The sequence below is a fragment of the Acomys minous genome (assembly GCF_964271855.1).
Source record: "Acomys minous genome assembly, chromosome: 4".
NCBI classification, from domain to species: Eukaryota; Metazoa; Chordata; class Mammalia; order Rodentia; family Muridae; genus Acomys; species Acomys minous.
This window is the reverse complement of record NC_140486.1, coordinates 20741384-20762000: the sequence shown is the minus strand read 5'-3', so window position 1 is coordinate 20762000 and position 20617 is coordinate 20741384. Positions and strand designations below refer to the sequence as shown.

Here is a 20617-nt window from a genome sequence, read left to right as displayed (position 1 = left end):
ACACCGGTTACTCTGGACCCTACAGATTTGGGGAGGGCAACCTACTTGTCTTCTCCAGTCTTTGCCACCACCAGACTGTAGAAATCGATATACATAGCACACCGACTGGACTGTCTTGTCTAATTTGCAGTATATAGACAAGGGGCCTGAGACACGTGGGGCAAGGTGCTAGCCTGTGGTAACACTATGGTTGACTCCTGCAGCAGAGAACCCATTCTGGGTTTTGAGGTCTCCCGGAGCATCTTGCAGTTCTGGGCTCCTCATCTGAAATCCTTCCTATTCCCTCAGCCTGTGAGCATGGTATTCTGGTTGGTTTAAAAAAATGCTTTCAGTTAGTATACATGAAGAAATTGGAACCGAGGAACTATTTTCTACCCTGAGCTGAGCACAGTTCACTGTTAGCGGGTCTATAGGCTGGCTACCTTTGAAAACGTTATTCCAGTTTGTAACCGGGTTATCTCAGGCCTCAAATGGGCCGTATCTATATCCATGTCCTCACTGACTTTAGTACAAATGCCTCATGGTGGGATTTGGGAACTTCCAGAGAATTAAGTTTTGACAATGTTTTACGGAAGGCACCGTGGGCCAGAAGAGTTTCACACAAGCTAAACTTGGAGCACATAGGCGTGAGCAGGCTCTGGCCCCCAGCAGTAGGCCAGGGTCCGAGTTAGAACCACTGCTGCCCTAGACCCAGATATGAGCCCCTGGGTCCCAATGTGTTCATTAAGTGCCAGTTGCTGCTCTAGACAGTGCTACAGCCCAGACCCCGGGATTCCTGAGCCTGCTGCATCCAGGGCCTCTTGAGTCCTGGTGACTTGAGGATAGTATCTGTGGGTAAGAGGATGAACTTGGATTTGATGTAGGACGGTCAGTATTAGGGGAAAGCCCCTCCCCACTGTTGGAGGGACTGGGGTGGGGAATGTAGGGAGTTGAGCCGAGAGTTGGGGCTGGTGTGCATGTGCACGTGCATGGACATTCAAGGGCATGTGCATGTGTGTGTGCATGCACACGCGTGCGCATGCATGCTGGGGATTAAGCCCCAGGCCTTTTTAATGCAGAGCACATGATTCACATAGGCTACTTTCCCAGCTTTTTGGACATCACTTGTGTGTTCCTACTTTACTTCCTCAGTACCCTGGGCCAGCCTCAGACCTAGGATACAGTCTTTTCATCCAATTGCAAGCAGGTTGATGGGATCTAAGCCGGCCCCATTTTTTTCTCACCTGCTAGGACACTTACTAGTATTGTGAGAATTCCATGAATTCTTATACAAAAACATCCAGCAATGTCTCATCCTCTTCTTACTCTCTCCCACCACACTGTAGGGGGCAGGTTCTGGTGAGGGGGGGGCAAGAGGGGGCCCTTGAGAAACTCCACTAAGTCACGTTGTTCCTTATTGAATCCTGATCATTGTGGTAAAATTCCTGGAGCTACCCTGGCACCCAGTTCCTAGCCCAACAGGAAGTGACGGGCTCAGATCATGCCCCAGGACCACCTTGTAGAATTGGCTACTCCGCAAAGTGAGTACTGTCCTCTGAACTGCTCAGGAGACTGAAGATGAAGAGAAGACCCCCCACCCCCGCCTCTCCTGCCCCAAGGACTGCACAGCTCCTCTATGGGGCCTCTCACCCTAGTCTCTGCTCTGAGCAGAAGAAAAGGGTGCTGTTTATGGGGAGTCAGTAACTACACTGAGCATCGGCAACAGGAGCCAGGAGCATAGATGAGAGCCGTGAATGCCCCGTACAGGGAGCTGGCTAGGGTCAGGCACCTAGGTAAGGTTGTGCCTCCTTCCCAGCTTCTCCAGGAGTATCACTGGAGCTCTCTGCTCTGGGAGGTCTGGAGACCAAAAGAAGGGAGGAGAACAAGGCTGGAGTGACGGAGGGGGAGGGGAGATCCAGTGGATAAAACAATACCCAAATTTGGAAGCATTTGAAAAGCTCCAGGAGAAAGATGATTTTGGGTGTCTTTTGCCCCCTTTTGAGGACAAGTGAATACATTGTCTTAGGGTTGGTTCCTATGGCTGTGAGGAAATACCATGACCAAAAGCAACTTGGAGAGGAAAGGGTTTTGTTAGGCTTACATATCCTGAATTACAGCCCACTGAGAGAAGCCAAGGCGCCAAGGCAGGAACTCCAACTGGGCAGCAACCCGGAGCCAGATGCTAATGTCCAGGCCACGAGGGGTGCTGCTTACAGGCTTGTTGCACCTGCTTTTTTTCTTTTTTTTTAAAAATAGAACCTAGGTCCACCAGCCCTGGGATGGCAACACACACACACACACACACACACAATGGGCTGGGCCCTCTCCCCCATCCATCACTAATTAAGAAAATGCCGTATAGCTGGATCTTATGGAGGCATTAAAGGAGACAGGGTCTCATGTAGGCCAAGTTTGCCTCAAATGTGATATCTAGCCTAGATTGATATTGAACCTTGGAGACCTAGGAATCCTCACACCCCATTTTGTGAAATACTGGGGATTTGACGCAGGGCTTCCTGCATGCCTTCTAGGCAAACACTCCACCAACCGAATACTTCCCCAACACCACACTAGGGTGTTCTCAGTCTTAACAGATCTAAAAAGAAACCTCTGGTACAAATTAGAGGGGTTTTTGTTTTGGTTGGTTGGTTGGTTTTGGTTTTTTAAGACAGGGTTTCTCTGTGTAGCCTTGGCTGTCTTGGACTTGCTATGTAGACCAGGCTGGCCTCGAACTCAGAGATCCGCCTGCCTCTGCCTCTCTGAGTGCTGGGATTAAAGGTTTGCTCAAGTTACAGATCTTGCTGCTTCCTTGTTTTGTGGCCTTTCTGCCTCTCTTGGGATCAGGAGGACACAGGTTTCCAGATTCCCCTCACAGGAGGTGCTCTTGGGAGAACACCTGGGAGTTTCTGATGGCTGCACCGGCTACAGGTGCCAAAGAATCCTAAGACCTGAGAGCCTTTTATTTTACAAACGAGGAAACTGAAGCTTGGAATCTTATTACCAGAAAGGAAAAGCAAGTCATTTCAGCCATCACCCAGGGCTCGTTGCTCTCTGGATCCCTAAGGATACCCTGATTTTCACCCACATGTTTCCCCTCTCTATGAGTGAGATCCTTGGCCTCCCACTGGATTTCAGAGTCTTCTATGCTCCCTGATATCAAGACATCCTTACCATCCTTATGGGTTAAGTGAGGACATCTGTGAATAAAAGGAGATTATCTGCTGGAAGGGCTGGGGCAGCCTCCCAGCATGGAACGCCCAGCAGTGGCAGAGTCATCTGCTGAGGTCAAGAATAGCTTGGGAGGCATCATACAATTGTCGGGCACTCCGATAGCTCATCTCCGAGTGGCCCCTTGCCTCTGATGAGATTACAAAGACACGCTCTTTGCGGCTGCTCCCCCTGTGGTCCTCTCCCTCAAGCAGCACGGCACGCGTGCACTTGTGCAGCTCCCTCACGATAGCACTCAGTTTTGTTTTGTGCTGCATTTTTCAAAAGTGATGGAGTAAGGGTGGGAGCGAGGCCACTCGTTAAGCTGCGTGGATGAGGGTGTTGGTAGTCAAATACGGCGATGGAGTCACCCTATGAATGGTACAGGAGAGACAGGCAAAGGCGTGCAAGCTAAATACTCGTGCTTAGGGTAGGGAGACATCAGAATGAATCCACGTCGGGCCTCAGAGGTAGCTTCCTACCCTCGCAGGGCTATGGGTGACTCTCCCAGTTCTTTTGGGAGCATTGTAACCCACCCGATGGCAGGTGACCAATACCCTCAGTTCCATACTCCAGGTACTAACAGCAAGGAGGGACAGCAAAGGGTGGTAAAGTGAGAGCTTAGGGCTTCCCTCATCTCTTCCTCGGGAATCCCGGCCAGTCCGTCCGCCTCGACCTAGCTCGACCCAGCCTGGCGGCCAGGGTTCCAGCTGTCCAGACCACCTGCGGGGCAAGGATCAACCCGCTAGCCTTTGGGAGGGGGCGGGGACTGCAAGGGGAACGGTCTTCTACCATTGGCTGGGAAGGCGAGGGCGGAGAGCAGAGCGGGGTCGAGTCCCAGCCGCGCCCGCCGGACCGTAATCACGCTGCCGTCGGGAGAGCCAGCGCCTGAGCGCAGACGCGCCCGCCATGAGGGAGATTGTGCACATCCAGGCGGGCCAGTGCGGGAACCAGATCGGTACCAAGGTGGGCCCGGGCGCGCGTTCCGCTCCCGCGGGTGGGCAGTTAGTGTCGCCAGTCTGGGAAGACCCCTGCCTTGCTCCTCGGTGCCAGGTTGACCCTATGCACTCCTAGGGGAGCAAGTCCCGGAGAGCCCGCTCCGTGTCCCTGCGGGTAGACCAGGGTATCCGGCCCAGAGAGTGGGCCACCGGTCCCAGCTGCGGGTTCCAGAGGGTGTGCTCGGGGACCCGACCGGGAGAGTGAGCCACCGCCCCAGAAGGGCGCACCCTCGAGAACTGGCCCCGGAGAGTGGAACTCCAAGTTCCTGCGCGGACCAGGGGACCCGGCCGGGAGAGTGGACTACTGGTCTTAGTGGACCGAGGGGGGTTCCGACACAGGGATTGCGCGTGGGACTGAGGGCTCGGGGAGCCGGCCGCAGGTCCAGGTGAAGGGGTCTTTGGGTGGCGAGGGCTTCCTGGGCTCCGGGTCTGACTCTGTCTCTTCGCCGCGCCCTCGCAAGTTTTGGGAAGTGATCAGCGATGAGCACGGCATCGACCCGGCCGGAGGCTACGTGGGCGACTCAGCGCTGCAGCTGGAGAGGATCAGCGTCTACTACAATGAGTCATCCTGTGAGTCGCGCGGCTTCTGGCAGTCTCTCCCCACCCCCCACCCTGCAGCACCCTTCCCCCCTCCCGGCCTCCGGCGCCGGCACCTGGCCTTTCCCGGCTGCCTCGCGGACATGCCCTGACAGGACCCTACTGTACCCTGCCGGGGACCCCGGGCTGGACCCAGAGGGGGAGGTGCTCGGGGTGCGGTCTTGGCGCCCTGAGAGTTCACTCAGGGAAAAGTTCGGGCGGGATAGAGTTGGATGCCACTCCCTCACTCCCCCTGGAGCGGGAAACCCGCCCTAGGTCTATTCAAACTTTGGGATCCGGCCTATCCCGAAGGCTTGAACCAAACCATCCGTTGAGGTTGTGAAATAACTCCATCTTTCCCAGGCCATCCTTTTCTTAAACTTTTAACGAATCAGAGTAACCAAATGGAATGGAGTTTTGAAGGCATCTTTTATTAGCGATGCTTAGCTAAAATGTTGAGAAACACTTGTTTAAATTATTTTTTTCTGGTCCTTCACCTAAAATTATCTTCACTGGACACTAAAACTGCAGACATCTCTGAGTAATTAATGGGGAGATTAGTAAAATTCCAGACACAGGGTGATCCCAGTTTGGGAATCATAGCACCTCTCTGTCCTCCAAACTATTTTTACAGCCAATTTTTATTATAAAAGTATGACACATACCTCACAAAACAACAACATCCCAGAACATAGAAAAAACACCCAGAAATGACATGTGCAGGCACTCCCATGGCATGGCATTGAAAGTACATCCAAGACAACTGTGTTTGGAGTCACCAGATTTTTTAGAGGCACTTCTCAGCTGTCCACCCAGAACTGGGAAGGGCGGTAGATATAAATCATGGGATGTTGTTCATATAAGTAGACACAGACGCTCTAGGCAGCTCTAGGAGAAACTCCAGGGTGTAGTGTACTTCCTCTCATTCAACGGGTGGCCTTTGGGACAACCCTCGCCTCAACTCGGTCACGTGCAGAGAGAGCCAAGCAGGATGTGGTGGAACACAGCCACATCCTCCAGACCCTATAAAAGCCAGCATCCTCAGTGGGAGCTACAGCTTGCCCCCGTGGCAATCAGTGCTGCACAGGCACACTCTTACTCAAAAGTGAAGCCCTCCTCGGGACACAGAACCCCTGGGAATGGCACTTGGGAGGAGCTGCTTAGACAGCTTGGGTCCACGCAGGTCTGCAAATGTGAATGGGGCAGGTGGAGGGCCAGATTGCTGCCACAGCCCTTGTTACTTCCAAGTGGTTAGAGATGCAGCTGTCTAGTAGGAAAGGCACAGCAGCTATGAAGCAGGCAGGGGTGTTGGTTTCTCACTAGTCCTGCCTATGGCTTAGTGGTTCTTCATCCCAAGGTTAAGGTTCTCTGATAGATCTGGGGGTCAGGGAGGCAGAGACAGGTGTGAGTTCGAGGCCAGCCTGGTCTAAGACTTCCTCTCATAGAGGAAGTCCCAGGGCCGCCTCTGAAAAAGACACTGCTTGACCCTGCCCTGCAGCTCTGACCTGGTAAGACTTGCTGAAAAGAAAGGAAGTAACTCTTGTGGGCTTTTTTTTTTCCCTCCCTCCTCCAGCTCAGAAGTATGTACCCAGGGCTGCCCTGGTGGACTTGGAGCCGGGTACCATGGACAGTGTGAGGTCTGGGCCTTTTGGGCAGCTCTTCCGGCCGGACAACTTCATCTTTGGTAGGTTCCATCTTGCTTGTTTTTATGTTATCGTGGTGCCAGGGATTGAGTTGGGATTGTCTGCGTGTGGCGACTCTGTCGCTATTGGAAAGGTTTCAGATTTTGGAGCACTGGGGATTTTCAGGTTAGGGATGCTGAGCCATGCTTGTGAGAGGCAGAGTGCATTCCAGAGCAAGGGGAGGATTCTAAGGGTGACTCCGGCTTCTAAGCACTATGGAGAGTGAAATGTATCATGTACATATCCGGGCCCTTTCTTGAGAAGGCCCCAGGCAGACAGTTTAATTGAGGGGTTCCTGAGAGGAAATAATGGAAGTGCCAGCGTTGCCTATGAGGCTAAGTAGCTTTACCCAAGCATAATGCGGGAAAGCTACAGAACAAAACCACTTAAACTACCAAGGCAAAATTCCAAATGTCGCTGTGTTTAAAAATAAGACAGTACCTTGTGGGGTGTTGTGCCACACACCACTGCTGTACCTCCCAGCACTGGGGAGGCAGAGGTGAATCTCTGAGTTTGAGGTCAGCCTGGTCTACATAGTGAGATTCAGGTCAGCCAGAGCTACATAGTAAGACCTTGTCTTGAAAAGAAGAAGAAGAAGAAGAAGAAGAAGAAGAGGAGGAGGAGGAGGAGGAGGAGGAGGAGGAGGGCCGGGCATGGTGGCGCATGCCTTTAATCCCAGCACTCGGAAGCAGAGGCAGGTGGATCACTGTGAGTTCGAGACCAGCCTGGTCTACAAAAGTGAGTCCAGGACAGCCAAGGCTAGTACAGAGAGACCCTGTCTCGAAAAACCAAAAGAAGAAGAGGAGGAGAAGGAAGAGGAGGAGGAGGAAGGGGAGGAAGAAGAAGAAGAAGAAGAAGAAGAAGAAGAAGAAGAAGAAGAAGAAGAAGAAGAAGAAGAAGAAGACGGCCATATATTATGATAGACTACAGTGAAGAGTCTAGCACGCTGCCACCAGCCCTCTGGCCCTTCCACTCACCACACAATTTTGGACTTGCCGTTTAGCTTGTTTAACCTGCACTGGGACTCTCTAGCCCTTAGTGACACAGAATCAAAAGTTAGATATGTAGGAAGTCACAGAAATGCTCCCACGTGGAAACTGCAATTTCGCCTCTTACAAAGCTTCTATGCTTGGTTCCCTTCTGAAGAAAGAATCCGGCCATGGGGAGTGATGCACACCTGTAATCCCAGTGCTCAGAGGTGGACGCAGGAGGCCATTTCTGGCTAAGTAGGAGGCTTGAAGCCAACCCAGAGCTCCATAAGAGCCTATGCAACAAGAAAGAACCACCTGGGCCACTGCTGTAACAGCAGGAAAGGGTGACATGCTTTGCACAGATTGGTACTCAACAGCTTTCAGTTAGGAACCCCTGTAGGTCTGGGTAGGGACCTGTCTCTGGCCTCTCCTAGGCACCATGTAGCCAAGCAGAGAAAGAAATTGGCAGCCAACTCTGGCTCTATGACCTTCGTGTGTTATTTGCCTTCTCTGAGCGTCTTCAGCTTTGTGGTCTGTGATGGCCTGTAGGGCACTCCCCTAGCGTCCCTCCCCAGCACGGCCAAACAAACAAACAGAACCCAAAAACATTGCCTTTTTTTTCCCCCTTGCAGGGGCCCTTTAAGAAGTTCTAAGCTCCTATGAGTCTCTGAGCGGAGATCATGGTGGTGCATAAAGCACTTGCCTTAGAAGCTTTAGCAGGCCTAGGATTTTCCCTGAGCTCACATAGAGCTAGACATGGCAGCATCTTATTGATGAATGGAGGATGCAGAACCCAACAGACGCTCACAGGCAGGGAGGGAGCCGGGGTGGGATGGAGGGGGGCTGGGTGGGATGGAGGGGGTTAGTATGAAGCAGTGAGTGGGAGACCTTATCTCGAACGCAATGGAAAATTGTCCTCTGACCTACACAGGTGGAGTGCAGTCGGCCCCCTCTCAAGCTCCGCCCCAAAGCCTCAGATGAGCAGTGCTTTGGGTGTTCTGGCAAGGGAGAGCAGATTGGTCGTACAGAGTTGGCCTCCATGAAGGACAGTCCTTCAGAAGTACGGTCAGCTTCTGGTGTGAATCCAGTAGGCTGAGAACCAATTTCACTCTGGGTTCCTGGCAACTAAATTCTTTTTGTGTTCCTGACTGCTAAATTCAAGAAAGGAAGTGACCCCATGTCTCTGTGTCTCTGTCCCTGCAAGGGTGTTTTTATACCCCTCCATTCTAAACTAGTATTTATTCTTAATTTTTTATTTTTTTTATTTTTATTTTTATTTTTATTTTTAGCAACATCCAACAGAAAACACTTTATCAAAAAATTGAAAACTTAAAAAAGAAAAGAAAACTAATAGCTGGGCACAGTGGTGCACGCCTATAATCCCAGCACTCAGGGAGGCAGAGGCAGGCAGATCGCTGTGGGTTCAAGGCCAGCCTTGTCTACAAAGAGAGTCCAGGACAGCCAGAGTTACACAGAGAAACCCTGTCTCAAAAAACAAACAAAAATTCAAAATTATAAGGCAGGTGTGGTGGCTCGGTCCTCTAATCCCGCACTCGGGAGGCAGAAGCGGGTGGATCTCTGAGTATGAGGCCAGCCTGGTCTATAAAGTGAGTTCCAGGACAGCCAGAGCTGTGTAGAAAGACTATCTCAAAAGGGAGGGAGGGAAAAAGGGAGGGAGGGCGGAAGGAACACTCGCATATCAAAATCATTTCCCATGTTGTCTGTCTCTGTATAACCATGGTCAACACTGTGGTCTACCTTAACCTGTCTATTCTGATAGTCTTGTTTTAACTATACATTATGTAGATTTTTTTTCACTGACTATTAGAAACCATACGTTGTGTTAGTGTGTAATTGTAAGGTCTGTAGTTTCAATTGGCACATGATGCCATTAATTGATGGTAATTAATTCTTACGTTTATAAGGCCGGTTCTCAATAATTATTTGGCAGGGAACTAATGTTTGCTCTTATGCAGTAATAAGGTGGCTGGAAGGTGGCTTAGCTGGTAAAGTACTTGCTTTGCAAACATGACCTGGATTCGGATGCTCGATAGCCCCGCCCCCCTGTGTGTATCTATACCCCCAGTGCTGGGGGGAAGGAGGTGGATACTTGGGGTATACTCAGCCAACCAATCTAGCCGGCTCAGAGAGCTCCAGTTAAGTCAGAGACCCTGTCAACTGAGGAAGATGTTGTTCTCTGGTCTCCTCTCACATGTGTACATGCACCCACACACATGTGTACACACGTGTGCACACATGCATACCCAGAGAATACCGAAATGATCCAGGAATGGTAGTGTGGGCCTGAAATCCCAGCGCTTTGGATTTGGAGGCAGAAAGCTTGGGAATTTAAGCCAGTCTGGGCTACGTGAGGCCCTGTCTCAAACGAGCAAACAGAACAATGCTGTGAGAACTGAAGATACTGGCTTAGTGGTTAAGAGCACTTGCTGGGAAGTCATGAAAACTGGAGCTCAGACCTCAGCACTCACATAACAAGCCTAACATCCCACGCATATTTGTAGCTGAAGCCCTGAGGGGAGTAGAGGCAGGAGGATTGCTGGAGCTTGCTGGTTTCCAGCCTGGGGAATGGAGAGGAAATAGAACAGAAGCCGCAGGTTCAGAGCCAGACCTTGCCTATAAGTAAATCTTTTTTTTTTTTAAGAGTTATTTATTTATTATTACGTATACAGTGCTTTGCTTGCATGCACTTCTGCAAGCCAGAAGAGGGCGCCATATCACATTGCAGATGGTTATGAGCCACCATGTGGTTGCTGGGAATTGAACTCAGGACCTTTGGAAGAGCAGGCAGTGATCTTAACCACTGAGCCATCTCTCTAGCCCCAGTAAATCTTTTTTTAAAAGAATATGAACGTATGGGCCCCACAAAAGTCCTTCTTCTTGCCGAGTAAGTAGACTTTCAAAAGCCAAATAAACATTTCAGAAGACTCGGACAAGTCTTCCCAGTGGCGAACGCCAGTTTTACCTCTGCCTTTACCTGAACTTAAAGACATTGCTGTCCCAAGTACTAATCCTAGTAGTGACTTAGGGCTTTGGGAACTGCCTTATCAGGATTGGAGGGTGGCTTAGTGGTAGAACATGTGCTTAGGACATGGGAAGGCCTGGGTTTGATTCTCCAGGACCACAAATACAAGCCGGGGGGGCGGGGGGGAAGGGGAGAGGTGTTCACCCTGTAGGAATCACAAAACAACCCTGAAAATGGCCATTCAGTGTATATAAAGTATCTATGCCAAAAAGACAAACTTGGACATGGTATACAAGACTCACCCTGGAGAAACCTGAAGACGCGAGTCAAAATAGCTGACCCGAACACTTCCCAGTGAAGAAGGCTGCTTGACTTAGACCCCAGGCACCTAGCCCTTCCTGCTGTTTGTGAGAGCGTGAGATGCTTGTCTCTAGCTCTGCACTGTTTATGACGTTAAAGTTACGCTGAGCTTTCTAGCATGCCGGTGGAGTCTTTCTTCATGTGGGTAGTCACCATGTTATGATCTATACATTTTTCATGCCCTCAGTCTGTTGTAGGGAAAAATGTTAGGCTCGGTGGGGTTGATGGCTGGTCCACAGCAGCACAGTCATGTTTTCTCTTCATCTTTTCTGGGTGTTGTGCCCCAGGTGCAGCCCTGTTATGAAACTGGATCATGCCAACTCTGGGCTATTAGTTTCTCATAGCAGCCAGTTTCCTTTGGTTTGAACTGAAAAATAGAAGGTGGTTAAGAAGGGTCGGTAGTCACCATCCCAGCTACTGGTACATGGTTCAAAAAGAGCAAGCACGAATCGGGGCAGATGCAAATGTCATTTAGTTTTCTCAGTTGACCCTGTGCATCCTCAAAAAATGCCAGGAAGTGGCATCTGGGGGCTGGGGAGATGGCTCAGTCAGTAAAGAGGCTTCCTGTACAGTCAGTCATGAGGACTAAGTTCCACTTTAAAAAAAAAAAAATCTGGGCCAGGTGCACTGGTGCACACCTGTAATCCCGTCACTCAGGGAGGCAGAGGCCAGTGGATCTCTGTGAGTTCGAGGCCAGCCTGGTCTACAAAGCAAGTCCAGGACAGCCAGGGATACACAAAGGAACCCTGTCTTGAAAGGGTCCCCGGGACCTGCTGGTCAGCCTGTAGAGCCAAACCAATCGGCTCCAGGTTCTGTGAGTGCATCTCCAGAACACGAGAGGAGAGCGATTGAGGAAGATGCTTCTCAACCTCTAGCCTCTGTGTTCTACACACATGCACAGGTGCACATATGTGCATGCACACACATGCAGAGAAGGAAAAGACATTTGGCATTTAAAGCTGTCCCCAAATGTTTTTGTACCTTCATTCATTCATTCTCTTTCCTTTTTAAATATGTTTAAAATATTTACTTTTTTTTTTCTTTCTATTTTTGAGACAGGGTTTCTCTATGTAGCGTTGGCTGTCCTGGAGCTTGCTCTGTAGACCAGGCTGGCCTTGAACTCAGAGATCTGCCTGCCTCTGTCTCCCAAACACTGGCATTAAAGACATGAGCCATCACAGACTGGCTTTTTAAAAATTATTATTATTATTATGTATACAGTGCTCAGTCTATATGCAGGCCAGAAGAGGGCATTTGATCACATTATGGATGGTTGTGAGCCACCATGTGGTTGCTGGGAACTGAACTCAGGTCCTCTGGAAGAACAGACAGTGCTCTAACTGCTGAGCCATCTTTCCAGCCTTTTTTTTTTTTTTTTTAAAGATAGGTTCTCAACTATGTAGTTCTGACTGACCTGGAACTTGAGTATATACTACCATACCCAGGCTTATTCTCTCTCTCTCTCTCTCTCTCTCTCTCTCTCTCTCTCTCTCTCTCTCTCTCTCTCTCTCTCTCTCTCTGTGTGTGTGTGTTGGGGGTGTCAGGTGTATGTGGGTACCCACAGAGGCCAGAAGGTGTTGACTCCTCTAGAGTTGGAGTTTATAGGCATTTGTGAGCCACCTGATGGGTACTGGGAACTGAAGTTGGGTCTTCTGGAAGAGCAACAGCAGGTGTTCTTACCCACTGAGCCATCTTTGCAGCTCTCCTGTTAAGAAACTTACTTACAAGCTGGGCAGTGGCGGCGCACACCTTTAATCCCAGCACTTGGGAGGCAGAGGCAGGTGGGTCTCTGTAAATTCAAGGCCAGCCTGGTCTAAAAAGTGAGTCCAGGACAGTCAAGGCTACACAGAGAGACCCTGTCTTGAAAAACCAAAAAAGAAAAAAAAAAAAAAACCTTACTGACTGACTTACTTAGTCACTTATTTGATAGAGGCTCACTATGTAGGCTTGCCCTGAATTTTCTGTGTAGACCAAGATGCCTTCAAACTCAGAGATCTGCCTGCCTCTGTCTCCCAACTGCTGGAGTTAAAGGCGTGCACTGCCATGCCCAATTCAGAATGTTTAATAAATTTAGCAAGTTGTCCTGACACAAAATATCCTTAGTTATAATTTAACAAATTGGATATCATTTTTAAATGTGATTTATTTAAGATAAGCTGGGTGTGGTGGCTCATAAGTATAATTTGAGCACCCAGAAAGCAAAAGAGGGGAGTCACTGTGATTGGAGGACAGTCTGGTGTAGATAGTGTGATTTGAGGGTAGCCTGGGCTACAGAATGAGACCCTGTCTTAAAAAAAAAAAGTCACTTGTCTAAAATGCTCATTTTACATTTCTTTTTTGTTCTGGCTATACCAGCTGGCCAGTTAACACATGCTCGTATTTTATGTGAGTCTAGGGATCTGAATTCAAGTCCTCATTCAGAACTGTCTTACATACAACTGACTCACAGCTCTTAGTTAGAGTCGGGAAGTTGAAGTAGACCATTGTTAAGCAGGGCTTAGGGAAGAGTGCCTGTGAGGGCCCATCCTCTGCACCAGAGGACTGAGCCAATAAGCTGGTGTCGTCTCAGTTCTGGATATAGTTTGATATGGCACATGCCTTTTGCCCCAGCACTTGGGAGGCAGAGGCGGGTGGAGTTTGAGGTCAGCCTGGTCTACCTGGTAACTTCTAGGACAGCCAGGGCTACATAGAGTGACCTTGTATTGAAAAAAACAAACAAAAAACAAAAAACAAAAAAGGAATGCACTTGCATTTGTAATATATAATTTAAAAAAGTGAGAGTTACTTATCTTTGAGTTCCCAATGACATGATCATATGCTTTCATTCTTAATTGCTGGTTGCGCTGCAGTCATGCCAAGGGAGACTGTGGGAAGGAAGCTAAGCGCCAGACAGGCTGTTCCCTTAAAGCCCTTTTGTGGATTTGTAGTTTTCCTTCAAATGCAGGACTAGCTGAGGACCCAGGGAGCACGGAGATCTGGAAGACTTAATTCTTCACCAGTGTGAGTTGGAGGGCTACCAGAGGGCCGACTGTGAAGCAACCCTGGGCACCTGCAGTGTGCTTGCCGGGCTTCAGGTTTGCAGCCTGTGGTTAACAAGCTGCAGCCGCTGAGTAATGGCCAAATGCATCTCGGAGATGTTCAACTTATGACCCCCCAAATATGTAAGCAGGGATGATCTGTTGCTATGAGACAGGGGCAAAATATTTTTTTAGAAGTCACCAGCTTCCTTCTTTTGTCAAGTGGAGAAGACTTGAGGGCTAATCTGTGCTATGAATAGGGAGGAACCTGAGTCACTGACTCGGGCTGGAGTGAGTTCAGATTCACTGTAATGCTTAGAACTTGAGCAAGCTTGAGCTTAGAACTTGAGGTTCACGTCTTGCCTGAAGCCACCTTCTGTGCTTTCTGCGCCTTTAATGAATGGTTCCCTACATTCTGAGTCGACCCCAGGGTTTGCTCTTCTCAGTGTCTGTCTAGGGGTCTGGCCTGACTGCTGCCTGCTAGGTTCTGTTTGTGGGTGCATAAGAGGGACAATGACCACCTGTGCTGGCCACTCTTTTATCAACTTGATAAAAGCTAGACTCGTTTGGGATAAAGGGATTGCAATTGAGAAAGTACCTTCATCAGATTCACCTATGGGCCAGACAGTGGGGCATTTTCTTCCTTCATTCCTTTCTTCCTTTCTTTCTTTCTTTCGTTTTTGTTTGTTTTGTTTTTTTCAAGACTGGGTTTCTCTGTGTAGCCCTGGCTGCCCTGAAAGTTTCTCTGTAGACAAAGCTGGCCCTGAACTCACAGGAACCTGTGTACCACTGCCTCCCCAGTGCTGGGATTAAAGGCATGCACCATCACCCAGCCAGTGGGGCACTCTCTTGATTAATGATCGATGTGGTAGGGCCCAGCCCATTGTGGATGGAGCCATCCCTGGGCAGGTGGTCCTGGGTTTTATAAGAAAGCAGGCTGAGCAAGCTTGGGGAGCAAGCCAGTGAGCAGCACCCCTCCGTGGTCTCTGCTTCAGTTCCTGACTTGAGTTCCAGTCCTGGTTTCCGTTCATGATGGACTATAAACCATAAGGTGAAGTAAATCCTTTCCTCTCCAAGTTGCTTTTGGTCATGGTATTTTATCACAGCCATAGAAACCCAAAACACCATCTTAGAGTTTGCACAGAGAGAAGAAAACCAGCCAGGCATCACTGGGCATCACAGCTGGACAGGATGGAAGAGAACGAGAGAGAGGCTCATCTTAGACAAGGTTAGGCCAGGGAAAAGCAAGAAAATGGCTACCTCAGAGGCTAGAGGGCTGGTGTCTGTTACGTGGGTCCTGTAGCTGCAGAGCAGGTATTTGCCAAATAGCTGCTCTGTCGATGGTCTTGGTACCTCACCGCACCCAGAGATGGCAGGATATGAGCACCCTCCTGAGGCTGGCAAAGTCAGAGAGGGGAAGCCACTGTGGTCAGACTTGGGTGTCCCTAGAAGCTTAATATTTAATATTTTAATATTGAAAACTTTTAATATTGAAATGTGATTTCTGTCTTCACCATTAAGTGAAATCAAAGGGTCTGACGTGTCCTGTCCAAGTGTGTAGTGTAACAATGGGGACCCCTTAGCCCCTCCCCAGTGGCCATGAGGTTGTATCCTTAGGCAGATAACTAGTGTAGATGGTTAGGGTTTTCTATGTACACTCACTCTTACAATTGATTCCATGTTCTGGAAATGAAATTATGCTATACATACTCTTGAAGCCTCTTGAGAAGCTCACTGACATGTATGTCAGACATTTTCCATGGCAGTCAGAGTACCTTTCTACTGTACATGTGATTCAGTGACTCGGCTTATTGATGATGCATAAAGTGATTCACTTAAAAGCATATTTTCATATTCCCTTGGTTATCTCATAAAATGTGTCTGTTGAGTTTTAAATTATTTAATTTATACAGTATCTGCCTGCATGTGTGCCTGCAGGCCAGAAGAGGGCACTAGATCTCATTCTAGATGCTTGTGAGCCACCATGTGGTTGTGAGCCACCATGTGGTTGTGAGCCACAATGTGGTTGCTGGGAATTGAGCTCAGGACCTTTGGAAGAACAGGTAGTGCTCTTAACCTCTAAGCCATCTCTCTAACCCTGTTTTAAATTTTTAAGATTTTATTTTTTGACATGCATATAACTGTTTGTCCATGTATATGGACTGTATGTATGTGCACCACATGCCTGCAGTACCTGGAGAGACCAGAAGAGGGTGTCAGAGTACATGGAACTGAAGTTATACATAGTTATGAGCTGTCATGTAGGTGCCAGGAAATAATCTAAGGTCCTCTGCAGGAGCAGTTAAACACTCTTAACCACTGAGCCATCTCTCCACCCGCAAATACATCTTAGTGAAAGATTACTTTTTTTTTGGTTTTTCGAGACAGGGTCTCTCTGTGTTAGCGTTGGCCGTCCTGGACTCACTTTGTAGACCAGGCTGGCCTCAAACTCACAGCGATCCACCAGCCTCTGCCTCCCGAGTGCTGGGATTAAAGGCATGCGCCACCACACCCGGCTGAAAGATTACTTTTGATTTTTGGCATGTACTGAAGTAGATAAGATTGGGGGGTCAGTGTTTTTTGTTTTTTTGTTTTTTGTTTTAAGATTTATTTATTGCTGGACTCACTGTGTAGACCAGGCTGGCCTCAAACTCACAGCGATCCACTTGCCTCTGCCTCCCGAGTGCTGGGATTAAAGGTGTGCGCCACTACCGCCCGGCCTTGGACATGACTGTTTTAGTATAATGATCAAACCATATCCAGTTCAGGTAATATTTAATGTCTGCCCTCATGTATATGAACTAATTGGAAAAGGTGCATAGACATTTCTAAGGCCTTATAATGTCATTTGCAATTATTTGAATTTGAATCATGTTATTTGCAATTTTAAAAACTTTTTTGTAGCAGTGTCATGCAATAGACATTTTACAGGAGATGTGCAGTACTCAGAAAAGCAGAAACTAAAAATATTTCCCCAATCCTCGCTCAAATCATCTTTAAGTATATTCCTATATAGACTTACATAAGTATACTTGTACTGCACATAAGTCTGCAGTTCTACAGGTGGGGTAAATGCTTTCTCTAGTAACAGATGTTTACTTTTATGATTAAAGAAACTGAAAGGGGGGGTGTTAAACTTTAACCAGCAGCCCTTCCAGATCAAAGCTTCTTCTGTAAAGGAAGGCCAAGGAAGTGGGTAGAATGACATGCTCTACAAAACACAGGTGGTCTAGATGGCTTTTCCTAGTCACTTGAAGTCTTTTGATAAAACTCAAAACTCTTAGAGGCATTGCGAGGCTCTTTTTCCAAGTGGACTTGAGTTGGAATCACATCTGTGACGGTCTTCAATTACAGGAGCAAAATGGATAGGTAGTTCCTAGAAAAATGTACAAAAGCAATCTTGGGTGATAAATGAGATTCCCTGTTCACATTAAATACCATTACTGTTTTGAAGCCGGCCATAGTGACATGTGCCTTTTTAAAAAAATTGTCTGAGTGCTCTGTCTGCATGTACACCTGCCTGCCAGAAGAGGGCACCAGAGTCCAGTGTAGATGGTTGTGAGGCACCATGTGGTTGCTGGGAATTGAACTCAGAAGCTCTAGAAGAGCAGACAGTGCTCTTAACTGCCCGGCCTTCTCTCCAGCTGACATATGCCTCTGTCTCAGCACTCCCAGTTGCAAAGGCAGGTGGGTCTCTGTGAGCTTGAAGTCATCCCCGGCTAACTAAGGAATTCTAAGGTAGCCAGGGCTACAATAGAGAGACCATGTCTTAATAAAAATTACTGGCCTGAAAGAAAATAAACATTTGTACATAGCACAGTTTGAGCATCCCTTTATCTAAAAATCCATTTGCATATGTAGATGGACCTTATTTGCATATGTCTAGGGATAGTTTATCATGCACTTCATACATAGAAGCTGAAGGCCTTTCCTACAGTGCTTTCAGCCTTCTGCATTCTGACCACAGCCTGTCACATGACATCAGGCATGGAATTTCCCACTCATGGCATCAGATCCATGCTCAACAAGCTTTAGGTTTTGAAGTGTTTTTGGATTTTTGGATTAATGCAAAGTTGAGAAAGCTCAAAACTGTAATGTGTACATCGTGTTCTCTTTGAACTTAACTGTGTGCTGAAATTATTTAAAAATAAGATCAGAGCCTGGCCTGGTGGGACTACATGAGTTTGAGGCCAGCCTGGGCTACATAGGCAGACTGATTCAACAAAAGCAAGGACATTACTGGGTCAAAGCAAATGTTTCTTAAAATTTAACTATAGATTTTTTCTTTTTTCTTTCTTTCATTTTTGTTTTTTGTTTTGTTTTGTTTGTTTTTTGTTTTTTTTTGTTTTTTTTTTTTTTGAGACAGGGTTTCTCTGTGTTAGTCGTGGCTGTCCTGGACTCACCTCGTAGACCAGGCTGGCCTCGAACTCACAGCAATCCACCTGCCTCTGCCTCCCAAGTGCTGGGATTAAAGGCGTCTACCACCATGCCCGGTTTATTTATTTATTTATTTGTTTGTTTGTTTGTTTTATGTCCAAAGGTTCATTCCTGGTCCAGGGCCTCTGCATATTAAGTGCGCTCTTTCAGTAAGTAGGGCCCTGGCCCCCGGTACATGGTGGGCCTGTCTAAAGAGGTTCCTGTTCATCTGCTTTCTAGGCACTGTGGTGGGTACCTGTTGCTTGATTCCTGTTCCTTTGCTTTTCTTTCTTTCTTTCCTTTTTTCTTCCCGAAAAGACAAAGTTTTTCTGTGTAGCCTTGGCTGTCCTGGACTTGCTTTGTAGACCAGGCTGGCCCTGATCCGCCTGCCTCTGCCTCCCGAGTGCTGGGATTAAAGACGTGCGCCACCACGCCTGGCTCTTGTGCTCTTATTTCTTACATTGAGAAACTACTGATCGTAGAAAGCAGGTCACTGATACCTCCTCTGGAATCTTGCTGTCTTGCAGGACAGACGGGCGCTGGAAACAACTGGGCCAAGGGGCACTATACTGAGGGCGCGGAGCTGGTGGACTCGGTGCTGGATGTGGTGCGCAAGGAATGTGAGCACTGCGACTGCCTGCAGGGCTTCCAGCTCACACACTCGCTGGGCGGCGGCACGGGCTCAGGGATGGGCACACTGCTCATCAGCAAGATCCGTGAGGAGTACCCGGACCGCATCATGAACACCTTCAGCGTCATGCCGTCGCCCAAGGTCTCGGACACCGTGGTGGAGCCCTACAATGCCACGCTGTCGGTGCACCAGCTGGTGGAGAACACTGACGAGACCTACTGCATCGACAATGAGGCCCTCTACGACATCTGCTTCCGCACGCTCAAGCTGACCACGCCCACCTATGGGGACCTCAACCACTTGGTATCTGCCACTATGAGTGGTGTCACCACCTCACTGCGTTTCCCTGGCCAGCTCAACGCCGACCTGCGCAAGCTAGCTGTGAACATGGTGCCCTTCCCGCGCCTGCACTTCTTCATGCCTGGCTTCGCCCCCCTCACAGCCCGGGGCAGTCAGCAGTACCGTGCCCTGACAGTGCCAGAGCTCACACAGCAGATGTTCGATGCCAAGAACATGATGGCTGCCTGCGACCCACGCCATGGCCGCTACCTGACCGTCGCCACCGTCTTCCGGGGCCCCATGTCCATGAAGGAGGTGGACGAGCAGATGCTGGCCATCCAGAACAAGAACAGCAGCTACTTTGTGGAGTGGATCCCTAACAACGTCAAGGTGGCCGTGTGTGACATCCCACCACGGGGCCTGAAGATGGCCTCCACCTTCATTGGCAACAGCACTGCCATCCAGGAGCTGTTCAAGCGCATCTCGGAGCAGTTCTCAGCCATGTTCCGGCGCAAGGCCTTCCTGCACTGGTTCACCGGCGAGGGCATGGATGAGATGGAGTTCACGGAGGCTGAGAGTAACATGAACGACCTGGTGTCTGAGTACCAACAGTACCAGGACGCCACAGTCAACGACGGGGAGGAGGCTTTTGAAGATGAGGATGAAGAAGAGATCAACGAATAGGGGCCCTTAGGATGTTCCCTGCACACCTGCTCTTTTGTTAGCTCTGATGGTGTGGTAATGGTGCCGTGGTCTAGGCATGTCACAGAGCCCTCTCAAGCCACACGCTACACTGTTCCCGGGCTTTCCTTTACCAGAGAATTGGCAGTCCCAGAAGACCAGGGAGATTTTATACAGGAGCACTTAAAGCCAAGTAGGGGGCCATACAGGGCTAAAGAAAGGGACCACCTTCTGTTAAGCATGCAGCCATCAGAGTTAGCAGGGAAGTTAGAATAGGATTTGTTTTTTCATCCTTGGTGATTAAAAACTAAAGCCTCACAGTGTTGCCTTAATTGAACATGCAATATGGAACTTTATGACAATCCATTCATAATAAAATGTTAAACCTGTTCCTTGGTCTCTTGAATTTCACCAAAGCAATGTGTTATTTTTAAGATACCTATTTTGTGAGATACTCCCTAAGTCTCTTACCAAAATACCTCACCTATCCTGGAGTAGGGCCTGCTGAGGGTCAGGGAAACCTTGCCACACCTATTCCTGTTCAGAAGTTGGGGGAAAGGAGAGGTGAGTACCACTGACATCACTGTAATGTACAACGTCATTTTCCCAACACCACTTTCCTGCCCCTAGGCTTGCTAGAATATGGCACCTCTATTCTTGGGAGGCAAGTAGGAACCACCACATGAGGGAGGGAGAACCCCTGGGCACTTAACTGCTTGAAAACTTCCTTCAGGCAAGGTAAGGACTGCCTGCTCTAGGACGCCTCTGAAGGCCAGGTCCTCCTTGCTCTAGAAGCAGCCTGGCCTCTGGCCAGTATTTCCCTCCCACAGAGAGACC

At 48.8% G+C, this 20617-nt stretch overlaps 1 protein-coding gene across 1 annotated transcript; it reads left to right on the top strand.

The window, feature by feature from the left end:
* Positions 1–4016: 4016 nt before the first annotated feature.
* Positions 4017–20169, top strand: TUBB6 (tubulin beta 6 class V). The gene is made up of 4 exons (XM_084780317.1): positions 4017–4152; positions 4646–4754; positions 6334–6444; positions 18717–20169. The coding sequence occupies exons 1-4, from the start codon at positions 4096–4098 to the stop codon at positions 19781–19783; spliced, it is 1344 nt and encodes a 447-aa protein (XP_084636443.1). The 5' UTR covers positions 4017–4095; the 3' UTR covers positions 19784–20169.
* Positions 20170–20617: the final 448 nt, after the last annotated feature.